The sequence below is a fragment of the Macaca fascicularis genome, chromosome 2, assembly GCF_037993035.2.
Source record: "Macaca fascicularis isolate 582-1 chromosome 2, T2T-MFA8v1.1".
Classification (NCBI taxonomy): Eukaryota; Metazoa; Chordata; class Mammalia; order Primates; family Cercopithecidae; genus Macaca; species Macaca fascicularis.
The window spans coordinates 184,752,949-184,773,214 of record NC_088376.1 but is presented as its reverse complement, the minus strand read 5'-3'; the positions used below and the strand labels follow the sequence as shown (position 1 = coordinate 184,773,214).

The 20,266-nt window shown below is 36.0% G+C and overlaps 2 protein-coding genes across 2 annotated transcripts; both read left to right on the top strand.

Moving 5' to 3' along the window:
• Positions 1-711: 711 nt before the first annotated feature.
• LOC123571687 (olfactory receptor 5H1) lies at positions 712-1,753 on the top strand. Its single transcript, XM_045385242.2, has one exon. It carries the CDS (start codon positions 812-814, stop codon positions 1,751-1,753), a length of 942 nt encoding a protein of 313 aa, XP_045241177.2. The 5' UTR covers positions 712-811.
• A 16,360-nt stretch (positions 1,754-18,113) lies between these two features.
• On the top strand, positions 18,114-19,057 carry LOC107129003 (olfactory receptor 5H14). The gene is given in 2 exon segments (XM_065539333.1): positions 18,114-18,428; positions 18,431-19,057. Coding segments are annotated over 2 exon segments (927 nt in total). The 5' UTR covers positions 18,114-18,128.
• Positions 19,058-20,266: the final 1,209 nt, after the last annotated feature.

The window sequence follows — 20,266 nt, the reverse complement described above, 5'->3', positions numbered from 1 at the left end:
ACAAAATATGTCACAGAATACTACAGACTCAACATTCTGAATTCTTTAGAATATATCTCTTTGTCTTACCATCTCTTTCAATGTCGTATCACATAAAGACTAGACACTTAACATGCATTCAAATCACCTGGAGGGTATTTTCAAATAAAGACCACAAGACCTCATTCCTGAAATAATTTCTACATTAAAAGCTCACAACCTATATTTTTCAAAAAAACTATCTCAGATAATATTTATGGGTAATCTGATTAGGGATTGCCTGGAACTTACAACTTTCTAATTTGTATGCCTTAGTCCAGTTGTCTCTTCTTGCAGCATACTTTCTACACTATCAAAAACTAAATTTAAAACATATATTAGGATGTAATGTCCCATCTTAAAAATTTTGGCACATGCTTATTGTATGAAGAATAAAGGTTAAGATTCTTCACATGGCATTTATTTCATTTATTTTTAATTCAGACCCTTCAAAAATCTTTCCTGTTGACATTGGATCATATGCCAGACCCACAATCTTTCTACTGCACTCAAGAGTGTCCATATAAGTGTAGTGCATACAGAGAATGCCTCTCCTCTTACCTTGATCTGTTAATTACTGCACAGTTTCAAACCAAAATGTATCATTTTTTCCCATGTATTTCATTGCAACAAATACAGTTTCATCAGTTATAGGACTGATTAAAAGAACTGAGAGGGTTTGATCATTTTATGGTTTATTTCAACATCTCTTCCTCCACTTCAACCCATAATGCCATTGCAAATGTTCTCTTTCATTTGTTGCATTTTATTTTAGAGGACATGAAGTGAAGACATGGAAGAGAAAAATGCAACGTTGCTGACAGAGTTTGTTCTCATAGGATTTTTATATCAACCAAAGTGGAAAATACCCCTGTTCCTGGCATTCTTGGTCATATATCTCATCACCATCATGGGGAATCTTGGTCTGATTGCTGTCATCTGGAAAGTCCCGCACCTTCATATCCCAATGTACTTACTCCTCGGGAATTTAGCTTTCGTGGATGCTTGGATATCATCCACAGTGACCCCAAAGATGCTGATCAACATCTTAGCTAAGAGCAAGATGATATCACTCTCTGAATGCAAGATACAATTTTTTTCTATTGCAATCAGTATAACCACAGAATGTTTTCTCTTGGCAACAATGGCATATGATCGCTATGTAGCCATATGCAAACCTTTACTTTATCCAGTGATTATGACCAATGGACTGTGCATCCGGCTATTAATCTTGTCATATGTAGGTGGCCTTCTTCATGCTTTAATCCATGAAGGATTTTTATTCAGATTAACCTTCTGTAACTCCAACATAGTACATCACATTTACTGTGACATTATCCCATTGTTTAAGATTTCCTGTACTGATTCTTCTATTAATTTTCTAATGGTTTTTATTTTTTCAGGTTCAATTCAGGTATTCAGCATTGTGACTATTCTTGTATCTTATACATTTGTTCTCTTCACCGTTTTAAAAAGCAAATCTGATAAAGGTGTAAGGAAAGCCTTTTCCACCTGTGGAGCCCATCTCTCCTCTGTCTCTTTATACTATGGCCCCCTTCTCTTCATGTATGTGGGCCCTGCATCTCCACAAGCAGATGATCAAGGTATGGTGGAGCCTCTGTTCTACACGGTCATCATTCCTTTGTTAAATCCTATCATCTACAGTCTGAGAAATAAGCAAGTCACAGATTCGTTTGCAAAAATGTTACAAAGAAATGTTAAGGTTTCATACTAATATCCTTTCTCTAATTATGAAAATAGTCACAAAATTGTGCAAGTTAGAGGTACCTATGTTGTTCAAACATTTTTGCAAGTATAACTGTTCTAGCACTTTAACGAGCTAATGTTTTAGTACCTAATAAACTAATCACAATATGTCTATATGTTATTCAAAACCATTCTAGAATTTTTTTATCATGTTCATATAATAGAATAATGATCACAGGAAGCAAATAAAATAGCCTAGTTCATCATATAAGTACTTGAGTATGGTGGTTTCAATACTAATACCACTGTATTACCTGAGATGCCCATCACATTTAACTCATAGTGGAGGCAGATTCATTTTTGAGTGAACAGAGGTAAATCCCAGTGATTCTGCTTACCATCAGAGGTTTTCCATTTCACTATATTAGGAAAGGGTGACTTCTATTCTGGTAGGGAGTCAACTCACAGCAAGTAACAAAATAAACAGAAATGGAAATGCAATGAGAAAAATAAAAATAGAAGGAGATAACAGTGAAGGCACTGCCAAAGTGTAAGAGTATGTTCTAAACTCTATGTGCTTGCATGAGTAGGAAGAGGCAAGCTGCCTCTAACTTCTTAGGATGGCTTCTAAGGCTCTTCCCAGCTATGTTTATATGATTTTAGACAATCTGGAAGGCTTCCCTAATTCAGGAAATTAAAAGATTAAATAGAATAACTACCTTTAGAGTAGTCATAGAGAAGAAGTAAGTATTGTGATAGCAAGAAAATGGTCTTAATATTTTTAGGAATAAATGAACCCACTAGGGTTGGTAAAAATCAATAATATTGCAAGGTTGTTGGAATGTGTTGTATCAATCAAGGGCTTTAAATGCCTACCATGGAACTTCAAATAATGTTAACATGATATGACATCATGGAGCCCAGAAGGAGGAAGTAAAAACATAAAAACAAGGTAAGAGTTTGGTTATTTTCTGCCTCAGAAATTCCTTGATTATTAACCTTCTTAACACTTCATGTACTTCAAGTATGTTAATCATCTTTCTACCAGTCCACCCTGCCCTTCATTTTCAACACTGAAATTTCTTTCCCATTGTCACTGATACCACTGAGGTCCATAGCCTAAAAACTACTCACATGTTGTTTTGCAAACCTCTAGTTACTTATTTCCTCCATCCTTCTAACAGTCACTCACTTCCCCAACATTGCTGTCAGATTGCTTTTTGCAAACGGAACTCTAACTAATTATATCCCTCTTCAATTCCTTTTGTTAGATTGTCATTGCTATCAGATTATATGTATGTTTTAGTTATCTATATCAGTATGCATACATATGCATATGATTATTTTTGCATATATAGTTAATGCATATGTATGGTTAATAAACCTTACATGTATAGTTAAAATACAAATGCAGCAGCATTAGAATTTAGAGTTTATTTAAGGAGACTTGATTTATTTTGCAACACCAGTTTGCATGTGGTATGGGGCTTTCCTGAAGGGACAAGAGAGGAGATAAAGGCTTTTAAAGGGCAAACGTGGAAGTACGGCAAAAGTAAAGGTTGTATTGGCTAAAGTGGAGCAGTAGTGTTATTTTGATCATTCCAGTGGCAAATACCTAGTTAGAAATTAGCTAGGGAGTTTTGGTTAGTTACAGTTAACTTTTGTTTTACCATTTACAATGAGTTGAATTTCTGTTTGCTTAGGTACAAAACCCACTTTGCTGCACCCATGTCAGCCTAATAAAATTTAATTTAATTATTTTCACTATTTTCTCCCTTCTGGCCAGCCTCTCCATTATGGGACATTGACCAAAACTCAGGTACACTTGCCACTTTCTGTGACCAGCACAGCTGGTTTGTCTTTGTCTCAGCATAGAGTTCATAATTTGCAAGGTTTGGTCCCTTATGAAAACGTTTCTTTTATTGGACATTTTGTTTTTATTATTCTAATCATAGAGAGAAAATCTGGCACAGTGTGATGGCTACAAACATGTATTTAAAACTCTTGAGCGAATACAGCACACCAGGAAGATGACAATGACTATCACAAACATAATGCCAAGGGACTGGGGTATACTCCACAGCCAAAGTATGCTTGAACAAAACCAACTGAAATAAAACGAAGGAAAACAAAAGTTAATGGTTAAAACCACTGATAAGCTTAGCATGTGAGCCCGGAGGGCAGTAGTTGAGAAGATTTTTAGATTTAAGCTCAAACCATCTTTAGATGATGAAATAAAATGGCAGTTGCAGTCTGATAATTTTTCTGTTTTGCAGTTTGAATGTCTCTTGTCATGTCAGTGAATGTTTTGTGAAGCTCCTGAGTGGCCCAGTAAGCATCATGCATGAAGATTATCCTCTGACATTTATATCAAGTTGTCCAGCCCTCGCTTGTAGCCCTTCAGGAATAGGACAATTTCTAAGTAGATAATAAAACATCAAAGACAATGGACAGAACTGGAATTTAATTATGGGTGCACTATATTTTTCTACTGAAACATAATTTTCCCTCTATAATCACCCCCATTTCTTTCATATATAATTATAGTAAGACTAATTTGTTTACCAAATAAGTCTATCCTCATTAAGCTTCAACTGAGTATTTACATAAGTGCAAGTAGGAATAGGAATTGATAGTCTCTTTTTAAGAAGGCCTTGCTACGGCCTTTACTAAATAATCTCAGATTAGACTTTAAAGGCTGTTCAAGCTATAAAGTCATACCAACAACCTACCATTAGTTTCACCTGCAATTCTGATAGATTTAGGTAAACTCCCCTGTACTCAAAAAGGTTCTAAAAATATCTTTCAGTTTCCTGGGCCTTCCAGTTAGTAAGGTCTTTCTTACTCTTTACCAGTATTGTTAGAAAGCTTGTGAGCAGCTATCAGGCCAGATTTTCTGAAGGAGATGGCTCTAGTTTTGTTTGATAAACACCTGCAAATTTCATGTTGAAATTTGATTACAAATATTGGAGGTTGAAGATGGGAGGTGTTTAGATCATGGGTGTCGATCTGTCATGAATGCCTTGGAGCCATCCTCGTAGTAATAAGTACGTTCTTACTGTATTAGTTCCCATGAGGGCTGGTTGATAAGAGCCCAGCACTGCACTCTCTCTCCTTTCCTCTGTCACCACGTGATCACTACACACACCAGCTCCACTTCACCTGCTGTCATGAATGAAGTAGGCTGAAGCCTTCATCAGAAGTGGGCATTTAATCCATGCTTTCTGTATAGCCTGCAGAATTGTTCTCCAAACAAATACCTTTCATTTATAAATTACCCAGCCTCAAGAATTTATTACAATGCTAAATGGAATAAAGCAGGGCATAATTGGCTCCATAAAGTCAATTCTTAGTTTCTTAAATCTCTCCAGTCGTATCTAATTTTTGCACATTCTCCAATATGACATTCCAGTGACAGTAGTAGTAATATTACCATAATTATGTTATATTATGAGAACAGATTCTGATTAAAATTTTTCAAATACCTATATTGCAATCAAAATAACAATACTCAATGATGGTTTCTGAATTCTGGAGATATCAGCTACGGAGAAGAAGATAAATGTATTAATTCTGTTTACAAAAGGTATACTTAGCCAAATTGTTTGCAAAGTTTCTTTAATTCTGGTCTCGTGTTGTGTTTCTAATGTTATCAGAAATCTTTACTTGTCAGAGCCTTTCCCGTAAATCTGTTGAGATTAGACAGATACTTTGCATACAGGGATGTTTCCTTTATGTTATTTAGTAGTATTAATGACTACACATTAACTCGAATTCTAAACTCTTAGTAACTTTCTTTTCTGGAATAGGGGCAATTGACAAATATGCATCACACCAGTATTTTACAGATTGGCAAATCTATGAATATACAATTTCATAATTTCTAGAAGCATGTGTTTCCTGTTGTATAGTTTTTCAATGTGGCACAGGACATGCTTGGTAATGAACCCACATTTTTTATTTCTTCTATAAGAAGAAGTCCAAAATAGATAAGCATATATTCAGCAATCAATATTTTTTAAAAAATTTATTTGGAAATTATCCAGATATTCGATGAGTATTGATAATATTAATTCAACGGTGTGACTTTCTAAGAATATCATTTACCACAGAGAAGTGGAAAGATATTTTTAAGCAGACTTATCATTAAACATAATTATGGTTTAAAAGTTCATTTAGAAATGTATATTGTACTTACATCTATTTAATTCACTTATTCTGAATTGTTTGGGTTACTCACGAAAATTTCATAAGACATAAGACATAACCAGGCATCCTCTCAAATTACTCTTTTGTTAACTATATTTACAATACATTTATGTCAGTAAGTCATCATAAAAACAAAAATCTAAAAGTCAAATATATAGGGGTTTTTTTTGTTTGTTTTATTGCTGTGCCTGATATATATGAAGTAAATGCTATTATATTTTCACACAGGTTGCTAAGTTGAACTCTTAGTTTTATGACTTTAAACATCAGGTAGAGATAATATAAACTTATTTGACTAGGAAACTCAGCTAATATGAAAGTTGTGTGTTTGTATTATATTTAATTCTGAAAACTCTAAAGCCATGTCTATTCTAGTAAAACCAACAAACATAAAGTAGCTTTGATTGAACAGAGATTATCACAGATCGTGTGAACCTGAAAAATATATTGGTGAATTTCTATCTTTCTGAGTTTAAGGAATCCTTAATTCATATAAGCACATATTCTTCTATAGGCCAAGTGAATAGAGCTCTATTACTAATTAATTTTGCAATACCATCCAAAGGTAGCAAAATGTCACACATACAAACATATGGAGACACAATAGACATACAGAAAGAAGCAAATATTACGGTGTTCATTCTAAAATTGTAGCCATATCAGGTACAATGATAACAAACTTAAGGCTGGGCACAGTGGCTCTTGCCTGTAATCCCAGAACTTTGGGAGGCCAAGGCAGGTGGATCACCTGAAGTCAGGAGTTTGAGATCAGTCTGGCCAACATAGCAAAAACCTGTCTCTACTAAAATAGAAAAATTAGCCAGGCGTGGTGGTGCACCCCTGTAGTCCCAGCTGCTTGGGAAACTGAGGCAGGAGAATCGCTCGAACACAGTTGGCAGAGGTTGCAGTGAGCTGAGATCAGGCCACTGCACACCAGCCTGGCTGGCAGAAAAAAACTGCATTTCAAAAAAAAAAAAAAGAAAGAAAAAAAACAAACAGTAATTTGTAAGACTATCTAGACATGAATTGTGTTTCTCATAGTTGGAAGAAGATGTCCTGTCCAGATGACCAAAGCTCTTTATTAATATTTTTGGAAAATATTTTTACTATTTTTCATTAGCCCCATTTACAAATGCCACTTTTTTTTTCAGATGTGACTTCTCTTTGAAATTTGCATATAAAATTATAAAGGTCTCATTTCTTACAGTAGACATGTAAGAATATTTACATATTAAAATCATAGTGCTTAGATTCCAGACTTCATTTTCCAAAACAAATAAACAAAAAGAATGCTGATAGAGACCCAGCTAAGACAAGAAGACAGCTAAGATAACCACCTTGAAGAAAGGTTAGTTTTGTGATGTAGATTAAGTTAATGCCTTCGCCTTCTCCATTATTTAGAGGTTTAGTCCTACCACTCTTCCTGGACCAGATATGTAGATCTTTTACAAATGGAGATTCCTTTAAATTTCTCTTCTAAAGGGAATCTCAAAACAACCAAGCCAAAATAGTCTTTATGCCAGTAGGTAAAATATTTTGGTAGTTATTTGGCCCCATCATTCACATATCATCCCAGCTTTTGTTTTGTAACTACATTAAAGATTTCAGGGTGATCTTATCAGTGAATAGGACAAGGATTTTCTATGCCTGAACTTAGCATAGATTGACCACAATGTTTTACAAATAGTACTTCTATTCTTGCCTTATATTCAGAGACTGGCTTATCCTTTTTTTTTTTTTTTTTTTTTGATTGCATGACAGACATGTGAGTTTTTGAAGAAATTCTTTGGGGATGAATTCTAAGAGATTATTTATTTTTCAGCACTTTTGGTCTTTCCCTGGAAGATTGAGGGATTGGATCTTTGTTGTATATCTTAGGTATGTAACATTTAGCTTCAGTTACAGGCTTCTCTAGGTTCCAGGATCATGTGAATAAACTGGTACAGATCAGGGAGTCCTAAATCATATGATCCAAGAAGAATTAGAAATTACACAGAAAATTTCTGGGGCATATGTTTGGACTGGATATTTTTCACTATTGCTCTGAGCTCAGATTTTGACCAAGGTGCAAAAATGGGTAAAGTAGGTAGGCCTGGTTCATCTGATGAGCTGACTTTATAAGGCAACTGACTATTTTTCTTTTACTCTTACAAGTGAAAACATAACTGAGCAAAAGACTTAATAGACTCAGAGTTATGAGGTAGAGGATAATATAGAGAACATAATGAAATGAAAATGAGAAAACATTTCATAACATGAAAATGAGAAAAATCTTACCTAAGAATATTTTCACAGTGATTCTGAAATAGGAAAATTAGACAGTACTTCTAAACTCCAAGCTTACTTTCCTCATTCCCACATGTAGGCAAAACTACATTTGGAAAAAATTTAGTTTATAGTGTGTGACTTTGAAACAAAATGGTAAGAGCCCCTCGTCAAAGCAAACCTCCTCCTTGCTTGGAGTCCAGGCCACAAGATTAGATATTATGGCTCCAGAGTCATGCAGCCAGAGGCCACAAGATTCCTAACGTCCCTAATTACTTCTGTAGATAACATTACTATTGTAAAACCTAAGGTTTTTAGACCCTGCATTGTGATGAAACACGTCGCACCACCCAGACTGGTAAACTCGCTTGTCTGATCTTGTAGCTCTTTTCCAGAAACTGTTTTACTGCAAGAGGACAGCTTTGACTCATATGCATTTATCCCCAAACCAAAAAAATCAGCATTCCCCATTTCCTAGCCTTCTGTCTGAAAAACTATCTATAAAAACCCTTAGACTCTGTCTGGGTGCAATGGCTCGTGCCTTTAATTCCAGCGCATTGAGAGACCGAGGCAGACAAATCAAGTGAAGCCAGGAGTTTGAGACCAGCCTGGCCAACGTGACAAAACTCTGTTTCTTCTAAAAATACAAAAATTAGCCAGGCGTGATGGTGCATGCCTGTAATCCTAGCTATTTGGGGCGGGGGGCGGGGGTTGGCGTTGAGGCATGAGAATCACTTGAACCCAGGAGGGAGAGGCTGCAGTGAGCAGACATCCTGCCAGTGCACTCCAACCTGGTCAATAAAGTGAGACCCTGTCTCAAAAAAAAGTGAAAAAGAAGGAGAAAGAGAGAGAAAGAAAGGAAAGGAAGGAAGAAGGAAGAAAGAAGAAAGAAACAAAGAAAGAAAGAGAAAGAAAGAAAGAAAGAAAAAAGAAAGAAAGAAAGAAAGAAAAAGAAAGAAGGAAAGAAAGAAAGAGAAAGAAAGAAGGAAAGAAAGAAAAAGAGACAGAAGGAAGGAAGAAAGGAAAGACTCTAGCTTCTGAATATTTGGAGAGCTTGACTTGAGTTATAATTAAACTCTGTTTTCCCATTTAGCCAGGTTTGTGTGTATTAAACTTTTTCTCATTGCAATTGCCCTGTATTGATAATTGGCTCTATCTGGGTAGCAGGCGAGAAGATCTCATTTGGTGGTAACAGAAAGAAGGAGCAGTTGGAGTTAAGTCAGTCATTGACATACACCTAGACTTTATGGAAAAAAAATACATACACACACACACACACACACACACACACACACACACACACACACATTCTAACTGGATATAAAGACAGAATGACATTTTGAAGGCATAGTAAGAGCACCACCTATGACTGAATACATTGCAAGACTGTCTTCATTTTTTCTTTTCTTTCCCCCTGATCATTGCCTAAAAATAAAATTTTTATTTTATTATCATCAGATTTCAGCTCACCTGAAAGTTACATAAATATCTGGAGTTTGAGCTGCATGAGGAGGACAATTTTACTCGTGGGTGGCTTATGAAGGGAATCTAGATCGTTGGCCTTATTAAAATCATAACTAGCTCAGATGAGACTATACCAATCAAAACATTAAGAGCATCCAATTTTTAAAAATCAATTTTTATTTTAAGTTCTGGGGTAGATGTACAAGACATGCAGATTTGTTACCTAGGTAAACATGTGCTGTGGTGGTTTGCTACACAGATGAACCCATCACCTAGGTAGGAAGCCCAGCATCCATTAGCTATTCTTCCCGATGAAGAACATCCAATTTATATACAAACTGAAGTTCACATAAAATGTCACTAGTGTCACATGCTGTGGAAAATTGTGGCATAAAGTATAATTTCAATTGTGAAAACTAGAACTGGCTTCCAGTGACTTAATGTTTATGATTCCGAAGTCCTCAGTACACTGTAGTATAATCTGTATTTCTCACACATATCTAAATCCACAATGCCCAGCTGAACATTTTCACTTCATCCATGTAGAATTATTGTCACTTGTTCTTTATATTGTGTGCATCAGCATTCATTCTTTTGCTTAGTTGATTCTGCTAAAAATCAAACATTCAAACAAAAAATTGATGGAAAATAAAGTGCTGTCAACAGCAGCAGCAAGATTTTTAGAGAAATTTAGCTTTAATCACTGTAATTAAAAGGGTAGAGTAACAGTTAAATATGGAGTAAACTTTCAGCCAGTGCCAGTATATTCATGAACAGTATACAATTTATAAGTAAATTTCAAGTCAAAGTCTCTTTATCAAACACCAATTCCATAGAAAAATTAACTTGAATTAAAAAAAGAAAGGAAAATGAAAAGACTCTCAAAGCTCTGTCTAGTATCAATGAACACCAAAGTTAATGCAGGCACTCAACCCAGACTTCGGAGCCTTTCCCTTTATTTTGGCTTAATGGATCTCCAATACTTTCTGTCTCCCTCTTTATTGACGTGTCTTTCTTGCATTTGCCATCTATGACGTGATTATTCTGTATCTATTTTTCTTCGTCCTTGTTTTATTTCACCCATGCAAATTTCCATTTCCACATTCCAATCCCTTTCTTCTCTTGATGACTTCCTCTCACTTATCTATCTTTACTTTTGAGAACTTTTCCTAAGTACTCTAATGGAGTAAAAAACTTTCGTTTATGAGCAGCAGACAAATACAAATTGTTCTCCACGTGTCGTAGAGTACTCTATCTTATCCCCTCACTGCTGTGCTACTTCTTTCCCCTTCACTCCTTATTTGCTGACTTTTATTCTATTACATGATGATGTATTGGGGGAAACCCCACCCCTGATATTCAACGTGCGTTGTTTGCTATTTCCCTAAGCGTCGGCTGGTCTGAGAAATAAAGGGGAAGAGTACAAAAGAGAGAGACTTTAAAGCTGGGTGTCCGGGGGAGACATCACATGTTGAAGGGTTTCGTGATGCTCCCTGAGCCCTAAAATCAGCAAGTTTTTATTAGCAATATTCAAAAGGGGAGGGAGTGCATGGATAGGGTGTGGGTCACAGAGATCACATGCTTCACAAGGTAAAAAAAATAGCAAATGGAGGCAGGGCCAGATCACAGGACCACAGGAAGGGGTAAAATTAAAATTGTTAATGAAGTTTTGGGCATGCATTTTCACTGATAACATCTTATCAGAAGACAGGGTTTGAGAGCAGACAACCAGTCTGACCAAAATTTATTAGGCGGGAATAAGCAGGATTTATTAGGTGGGAATAAGCCTCATCTTAATAAGCCTGGGAGTGTTACAGGAGACTGGGGTTTATTTCATCCCTTTGGCTTTGACTGTAAAAGACAGTCACCCCTAAAGGGGCCATTTCAGAAGCCTACCCTCAGGGGCCATTCTCTTTCTCAGGGATATTCCTTGCTGAGAAAAAGAATTCAGCAGTATTTCTCCTATTTGCTTTTGAAAGAAGAGAAATATGGCTCTGTTCCATCCAGCTCACTGGCAGTCAAAGTTTAAGGTTATCTCCTTGTTCCCTGAACATCACTGTTATCCTGTTCTTTTTTCAAGATGCCCAGATTTCATATTGTTCAAACACACATGCTCTACAAACAATTTGTGCAGTTAACGCAATCATCACAGGGTCCTGAGGCGACATATATCCTCCTCAGCTTATGAAGATAACAGGATTAAGAGATTAAAGACAGGCATAGGAAATCACAAGGGTATTGATTGAGGAAGTGAAAAGTATCCATGAAATCTTCACTATTTATGTTCAGAGATTGCAGTGAAGACAGGCATAAGAAATTATAAAAGTATCAATCTGGGGAACTAATAAATGTCCATGAAATCTTCACAATTTATGTTCTTCTGCCATAGCTTCAGCCGGTCCCTCCGTTCGGGGTCCCTGACTTCCCGCAACACTGATGCTCTGACTAAAGCCACTAAAAATGACTTCCTTTCTACACACAGTGATTTCCCTGGACTCCTTGTCCTGTAGAGCATTTATTTTGTCATTTCTCCCTGTGCTTCACTTGGTCACACTTATCTTTCCTCTCTTTATGTCCACAACAGCCAGCTTTCTACTTCCCTCCTGCTTCTTCCCTTGATCACTCTGTTTAGTACCATTTTCTGTTATCTCCTTTGTCTCTCTTTTGAACATCCAGGGCTTTGGGTAGCAATGGAAAAATTTTACTGAATGGATATTGACTCTAGTATAGAAATGGCAGGGGAGGTAGAGGAATCCACAGGAAAATAATGGCAGAAACGGAAGTAAAGCAGCCAGTCAGCAGCCAAAGTCCTTTTCCAACAGTAACTCCATGAATGTGGCTGTTTCTGCTGATAATAACACAGCTCATATTTTCAGCAACATTGTTGTACATACAGGATACACATGCTGGAATCTTATGTTTTTACCTCAACTGCCTTTGCACAATTTTTTTTGTCTATGTACATTTGTCTCCATTTCTCTATATCCAACTCTATGTAGGGTGGGTTCGATTGGGCAAATCTAGGTGAAATTCTTTGTCTGCCACCAAGACCCATGTGGTAGAAAGGGATTCCAGGGGTTGGCCATATAACGAATGACATCCATTGCCTTCATAACCTTTTAGTATGTTTCTCAAAAAGTTTTGTATTTCAACTTTTATTTTAGATATAAAGAGTGCACGGGCAGCTTTGTTATTTCGTTACATGAGTATATTGCATGCATGCAGCGGGCATAGTACCCAATAGGTGGTTTTATCACTGATTCCTTCTCTCCTCCCTCCCCAACCTATTAATCCACAGAGTCTATTACAGTCATGTTTATGTCCTGTGTTCTCAATGTTTAGCTTCCACTCAGAAGTGAGAACATGTGGTATTTGGTTTTCTGTTCCTTCATTGGTTCATTTAAGATTACAGCCTCCAACCACACCTATGCTGCTGCAAAAGATATGATCTTGTTCTTTTTATGGCTGCATAGTATTCTGTGATCTATATGTACCACGTTATATTTATCCAATCTACCACTGATGATCACTTAGGTTCATTCCACGTCTTTGCTATTGTGAATAGCACAGCAATGAACATATGAGTATATGTGTCTTTATAAACAAAGTAGCATAATTCTGGTACAAAAACAGATGCATAGAACACTGGAAAAGAATAGAACACTCAGAAATCAAGCCACAAACTTACAATCATCTGATCTTCAACAAATCTGACCAAAAAAAAATGCAATGGGGCAAGCATAGTCTACTCAATAAATGGTGCTGGGATAAGTGACTAGCCAAACGAAGAATGAAACTGGCTAGCCATATTTAGAAGAATGAATGCCCCCACAACCTGCATCAAGGGGAAACTGGATGGGGGCTATCCGTGGTGGGGCAGCTCCTCAGTTCTGTTTACCACCAAACTTGGCACAGCCAGGTGATTAAATCCAAATTCATTCAGAATGTAGTTGAGATGAGGCGCTGTGTGGTGGAAGAAGAATGGCATTTGTAGCCAGACGACCTAGGTTTGAGTCTTATCTCTGGTCCCACACCTTTCACATATACCAAAATTAACCCGAGCTGGATTAAACATTTAATGTAAGAACTTACTCTGTAAACATCCTAGGAGATACCCTAGGGTCTTTCTCAATATCAGCATTGGAAAAGAATTTTGGTTATGTCCTCAAAAGCAATTGCAACAAAAACAAAAAATGACAAATCATCCTTAATTAAACCAAGGAGCTTCTGCACAGCAAAATAAACTATCGATAGAGTGTGTAAGCAATTTACAGAATGGGAGAAAATATTCCCAAACTATGCTTTCAATAAAGGTCTACTATCCAGAATAAATAAGGTATTTAACAAATCAACAAACAAAAACCAAATAACCCATTTACCAAAGAGCAAAGTGCATGAACAGACACTTCTAAAAAGACTACACAAGTGATCATGAGACATATACGAAAATGCTCATCATCACTAGTCACCAGGGAAATGCAAATCAAAACTAAAATGAAATATCATCTCACACCAGTCAGAATGACTATTATTAAAAAGTCAAAAAACAACAGATGCTGGAGAGGCTACCAAGAAAAGGGAACACATACACTATTGGTGGGAATACAAATTACTTCAGCCACTGTGGAACGCAGTCTGCAGATTTCTCAAAGAACTTGAAACAGAGCTCCAATTTGACTCAGTAATTCCATTTCTGGATATATACCCAAAGGAAATTAGATCATTATACTGTCAATTTTTTTTCTTGTTATACTTCTTTTTTTTTAGTGTACTCTCCAATAGATATGACATTCATAACTATATCCTCAGCTGCTTAAATGACTTCCAAAATAATATTTATATTGCTCTTGTAGAACTGTATTGCTAAATCTAAACAGCTTACCTGCACCTGGCTGTTCAAAGCGTGCTCATACTGCAAACTCCTCAATGCATCTGAGTTCTCAGTCTCTATTTTGGATGACTATCTGCCTACTCACAGAGTGATACTTTTTTCCTTCAGTGACCACTACATTTCCGTCAAATACGGGACTAAGTTCAAGTGACAGTAAATTCTGAATACCTTAGAATCTATCTCTTCATCCTTTTCATTATTCCCAACATTATATTATACAAGGATGAAGCCACTTGATTTAAGTTCGTGTCATGTCAGTACTTACGTCAGCACGTTAAACTGCTTACATCTCTCTACTGAAGAGTTTTCAGTGACTTCTGTGTATTCTATGTATTATTTGTCTTATTTCTTTGTCTTTTTCAAAAAACATTCTATGAAAAAAGGATAAGCGATTAGGGAATCTACCAAAAAATATGGCTTTTACTTTCCAACTAACTTTTCTTTAATGAATACATTTACTGTCAAGAATGTTACAAATCACTATTTAAATACAAAAATGTAAATATTACAAATAAGTCTATTAGATTTTGTTTCAGAAAGAATGCTCACTAATATGTTGCTGAGTTAATGTTCTAAAGAAAGTACTGAATATGTTGCCATCATTTTCAAACTCCCGCAATAATACTTCTATAATTGTTCTGTAAATTGTGGTAAAGACAAAACCACTGACTACCCTCTGAATTCGCTTGGAAGCCTCCCCATGCTGGCCACCCTGAACGCACCTGGCCTTCCTTGCTTCTCTCTTTTCAAACCAGCCACATTTACCATTTATTGTTTTCCAATGATCAAGGCTGTTTGATAATCTAGGTCCTCCCATGATGAAGGCCTGTTGGATGGCAAATGTCCACAGTTATCACTTTGTTAGAAATAAAGGCTCCTGAGAGACCCACACAAGAACTACTGAAAGAGAATCTGCATTTTGACAGGATCTCTAGGAAAGTCATAGGCATTATCATTTGAGAAGCACAGAATTAGGGCACCTTCCACTGCAGTCCCTGGCTTTGTTTTATATTGGCTCCTCCCTTGTCCTCTTCCTAGTGAAATTTCCCATCAGATTTTAGCTACAAATGGAGGAACTTGGTATATGTCTAAAATGTAAGCTGAAATTTGAATGGGGAACACAGCTCTGTTTGGTTTTGGCTCCTGAATTGAATCTAAAATTTTGGTCTTATTAAAATTATGCTTTGATTACATCAGATAAGACCATACTAATCAAAGCCCTAAGAGTAAATTTCACATATATACTAAAGTTTGAACAAATATGGCAGAAGTGTCATATGTGGTGGTAAATAGTGGCATAAAGTGTTATTTCAATTGTTAAAAGTAGAAGTGTCCACAATGAAATGATGCTTATGGTTCTGGGAGTCTGTAATGACCTTTGGGCCAACCTGGATTCTCATATGTGTCTGAATTCACAATGCCCACTAGAATTGCTTCAATCTGTTCTACAGGGAGTCCTCTGGCAATCTTATGAGAACTTCAGTTTTTCACTCCTTCATCTTCTGGAAAAAATACCCAGCTGCACAATTGGATCAGTCATGTGCTCAAACCAAAGTTTTATAACCAAAAGTTTTCTAAACTTGGGAAATGAAGTGTCAAAAAGAATGAATATGCAGTGAAATGCTACCAGTGCTATTAACATCGCGGTGCTACTGTGGTTTTTTTTTTTTTTTTTTTTTCTGTTTTATACAGTGTAACACGTTTAAAGGATATCCACAATTTCTTTCAAAAATATGGGTAAGGAGGAAATAATTTTTTAAATTTTCATTATGTTTTATAGAAATGTTGAAATGCTGTTTAATTGATTGAAATTTTAGATCAGGTATACAAGCTATTAAAATAGCCAGAAGGAAGTTGAATAACTATTACTGTACTGTCTTTAGATTTCAGTTTTACAACTATACTATGGATAGGGTACATAGTTATAAGACTGAATTGTTCCTTTAATGATACTGTATTATCTTGTTAATCTTGTTATAATAACTTTATATGACCTAGGTCATTAAACAATTAAAACTTGGTTTAAAGGTTCAGATCATAATGATTCTTAGAATTATTTCTTGGAATTATTCTGATATAAATATCCATTCGTTTTAATTCGCCACATTCTCTGATTAAAACTTTTAATGTGAGTTACCTACAGATAAATTCCTGTATCCTTACACCCACATTGGACAATAATTTCTCAGCTCACACTATAAATGTTATTGATGTAAATAAAAGTTGCATTAAGAGGAGTCTTGGTAATTCTGCCTTGGCTACTTTTGAATCCAAAATCTTTCTCTCTCTCTCCGTATTCCAAATGTAAGATCAGTGTGTTTCATTTGCCATCCTAGATCGTGTCCCTTCACTCTACAAGGAAGAAGAATGGGAAAATGAGTTTCTAGCTCTTTTGGCTTGTAGAGCAGTAGGTATCCTCTGACAGCTGCCAAGACATGGATGGCAAAAAAAGATCACATCTTGGCTATTTACGGGACATATGTCCACTTTGTTACCTCTTTAACATAACTTGCTCCAGTTGATTTTCTTGCCACTCTTTTTGTTTATTTGTTACTCTCCAATGGATACATCATTCTTAACTGTGCCTTTGACTACCACAATAATTCCAAGTAATTATTTCTGTTAAGCTCTAACAGGCTCATATTACTGATTGGATTTACCTAGTTGGCTGCAGGATGCTCACTCCAAGAACTTGCTAGCACATCTGAGTTCCCATCCTCAATATTTAATGACCAACTACCCAGTCACCAAGTGACTCTTACCTCCTTTATTACCTTTTGTTTCCCACCAAATATGTCATAGAATACTAGAGAATCTACATTCCGAATTCTTTGGAATCTATTTCTTTGTCTTACCATTTCTTCCAATGTAATATCACACATGGACTAGACACCTAGCACTCATTTGAATCACCTTGAGGGTATTTTTAAAGACAGATTTCTAGAACTCATTTCTGAAATAATCAATTTCTACATTAAAATCTCACAATCTATATTTTTCATAAAACACTTTCCAGATAATTTTCATTTGTGATTTGATTTGGGATTGCTGGGACCTTAGTAACAAGTTTCTAATTAGTACCCCTTAGTCCAATTTCCCCATCCCGCAGCATATTTTCTACACTATCAAAAAATCTAGAAACTGTTTTAGGATGCTATTTCCCATCTTAAAGTATTTGGTACATAGTTATATAATGAAAAAGTGTAAGATTCTTCACATGGCATTTATTTCATTGATTTTCATTCAGACCTTTCAAAAACCTTTTCTCCAGGACCTCCATTCATGTGCCAGACACAGGAATGTTCTACCACATTCAAGAGTGTGCACATAAATTTAGTGAATCCAGAGAATGCATATTACTACCCAATTTTCAAACAATAATATATGATTTTTTCATTTCATTAACACCTTAAATATAGGATTTCTTATTTATAATAATGATCAAAAAATTAAGAGGGCTCTGATAATTGCACACTTCATTGCAACACCTCTTCCCCAATTTCAGCTCGTAATGCCATTGCAAATGTTCCCTTTCATTTGTTGCATTTTATTTTAGAGGACATGCAGTGAGGACATGGAAGAGGAAAATGCAACATTGCTGACAGAGTTTGTTCTCACAGGATTTTTATATCAACCAAAGTGGAAAATACCCCTGTTCCTGGCATTCTTAGTAACATATCTCATCACCATTATGGGGAATCTTGGCCTGATTGCTGTCATCTGGAAAGACCCTCACCTTCATATCCCAATGTACTTATTCCTCAGGAATTTGGCTTTTGTGGATGCTTTGTTATCATCCACAGTGACTCCGAAGATGCTGATCAACTTCTTAGCTAAGAGTAAGATCATATCTCTCTCTGAACGCAAGATACAATTTTTTTTTCCTTTGCAATTGGTGTAACCACAGAATGTTTTCTCTTGGCAACAATGGCGTATGATCGCTATGTAGCCATATGCAAACCTTTACTTTATCCAGTCATTATGACCAACAGACTATGCATCCGGCTATTAGTCTTGTCATTTCTAGGTGGCCTTCTTCATGCTGTAATTCATGAAGGTTTTTTTTACAGATTAACCTTCTGTAATTCCAACATAATACATCACTTTTACTGTGACATTATCCCATTGTTAAAAATTTCCTGCACTGATTCTTCTATTAATTTTCTCATGGTTTTTATTTTCTCAGGTTCAATACAAGTTTTCACCATTGGGACTGTTCTTATATCTTATACATTTGTCCTCTATACAATCTTGAAAAAGAGGTCTGTGAAAGGTATAAGAAAAGCCTTCTCCACCTGTGGAGCTCATCTCTTATCTGTATCTTTATACTATGGCCCCCTCGCCTTCATGTATGTGGGCTCTGCTTCCCCACAGGCTGATGACCAAGATATGATGGAGTCTCTATTTGACACTGTCATAGTTCCTTTATTAAACCCCATGATCTACAGCCTGAGAAATAAGCAAGTCATAGATTCACTCACAAAAATGGTCAAAAGAAAATGATGTTTAGATCTCTTACTCAGTTCTCTTTTCTATTTACTAAAATAGTCACAAAATTGTGCAAATTAGAGGTACCTATGTTTTGCCACCACTAAAGGATTTTGCAATTATAACTCTCCCAGCACTTTAATGACCTATGATATTAGTACCTATTTAACTAATTAAAATATCCCACTGTTATTCAAAAGCATTTGAGAAATTTTAGTCAACTGTTCATAATAGAATAATGATAGCATAAAGCAAATAAAAATATTGTACAGTATGGCATGTTAATCAATGTGTCTCATAAATACATCAAATTCAAAATAGTCTAGTTCATCTGTTAAGCACTTAAGTATGATGTTTTTGATACTAACACAACTGTATGACCCGAGATGTCTATCACATTTATCTTCATAGTGACGGTTGATTTGTGTCTAGGGGAAGACAGGTAGATTCAAGAATTCTACTAGCCATCAAGAGGCCTTTCAGTCCACTTACTGTAAAAGAGTGAATTTCACTTCTTGTAGGAAGCCAACTTACATATCAAATAAAGTAACAGAAATGGAAATGCAGTGAGGACAAAATGAGATGGGGTTAACAGTGAAGGCACTGCCAATATGCAAGAGGGCAAGAGGATGCTGTTCACGCTGTGTGCTTGTATGAGTAAGAAGCATGCAGCCTTTAACTTTCTAAGATGGCTTCTAAGGGACTTAGCAGCTGTGATTTCATTTTCAATCTGAAAAGCTTCCCTAAATCAGAAAATTAAATGAATAAACAGAACTTAATTTGAAATAGTCATAGAAAGGAAAAGACAAATGACATAGTAGGAAGAAAAGGGTCTTAATCTTCCTAGAAAAAATAAATGAAGCTACTAAGGTTTTAAAAGTCAGTGATGTTACATGATTATTGGAATGTGTTGTTGACAACCAGGGACTTTAAATCTTTATCACCAAAGTTCAAAGAATTTTAAGTTGACATGACATCATAGTGTCCAGTGATTGCGAAGAAAAATATGAAAATGAGGAAGAGTTTGGATTTTTCTGCTTCAAAAAGTCCTTGTTAACTTTCTTTTCACTTCATACTCTTGAAGTATGTGAGTCATCCATCTACCATTCCACTCTGCCCTTTGTCTTTCAACACTGAAATTCATTTCACTTTGTCACTGATACCAAGGCCCTTACCCTAAAAATTACTCACATGTTGTTTTGCAAACCTCTAGTTATTTCCTCC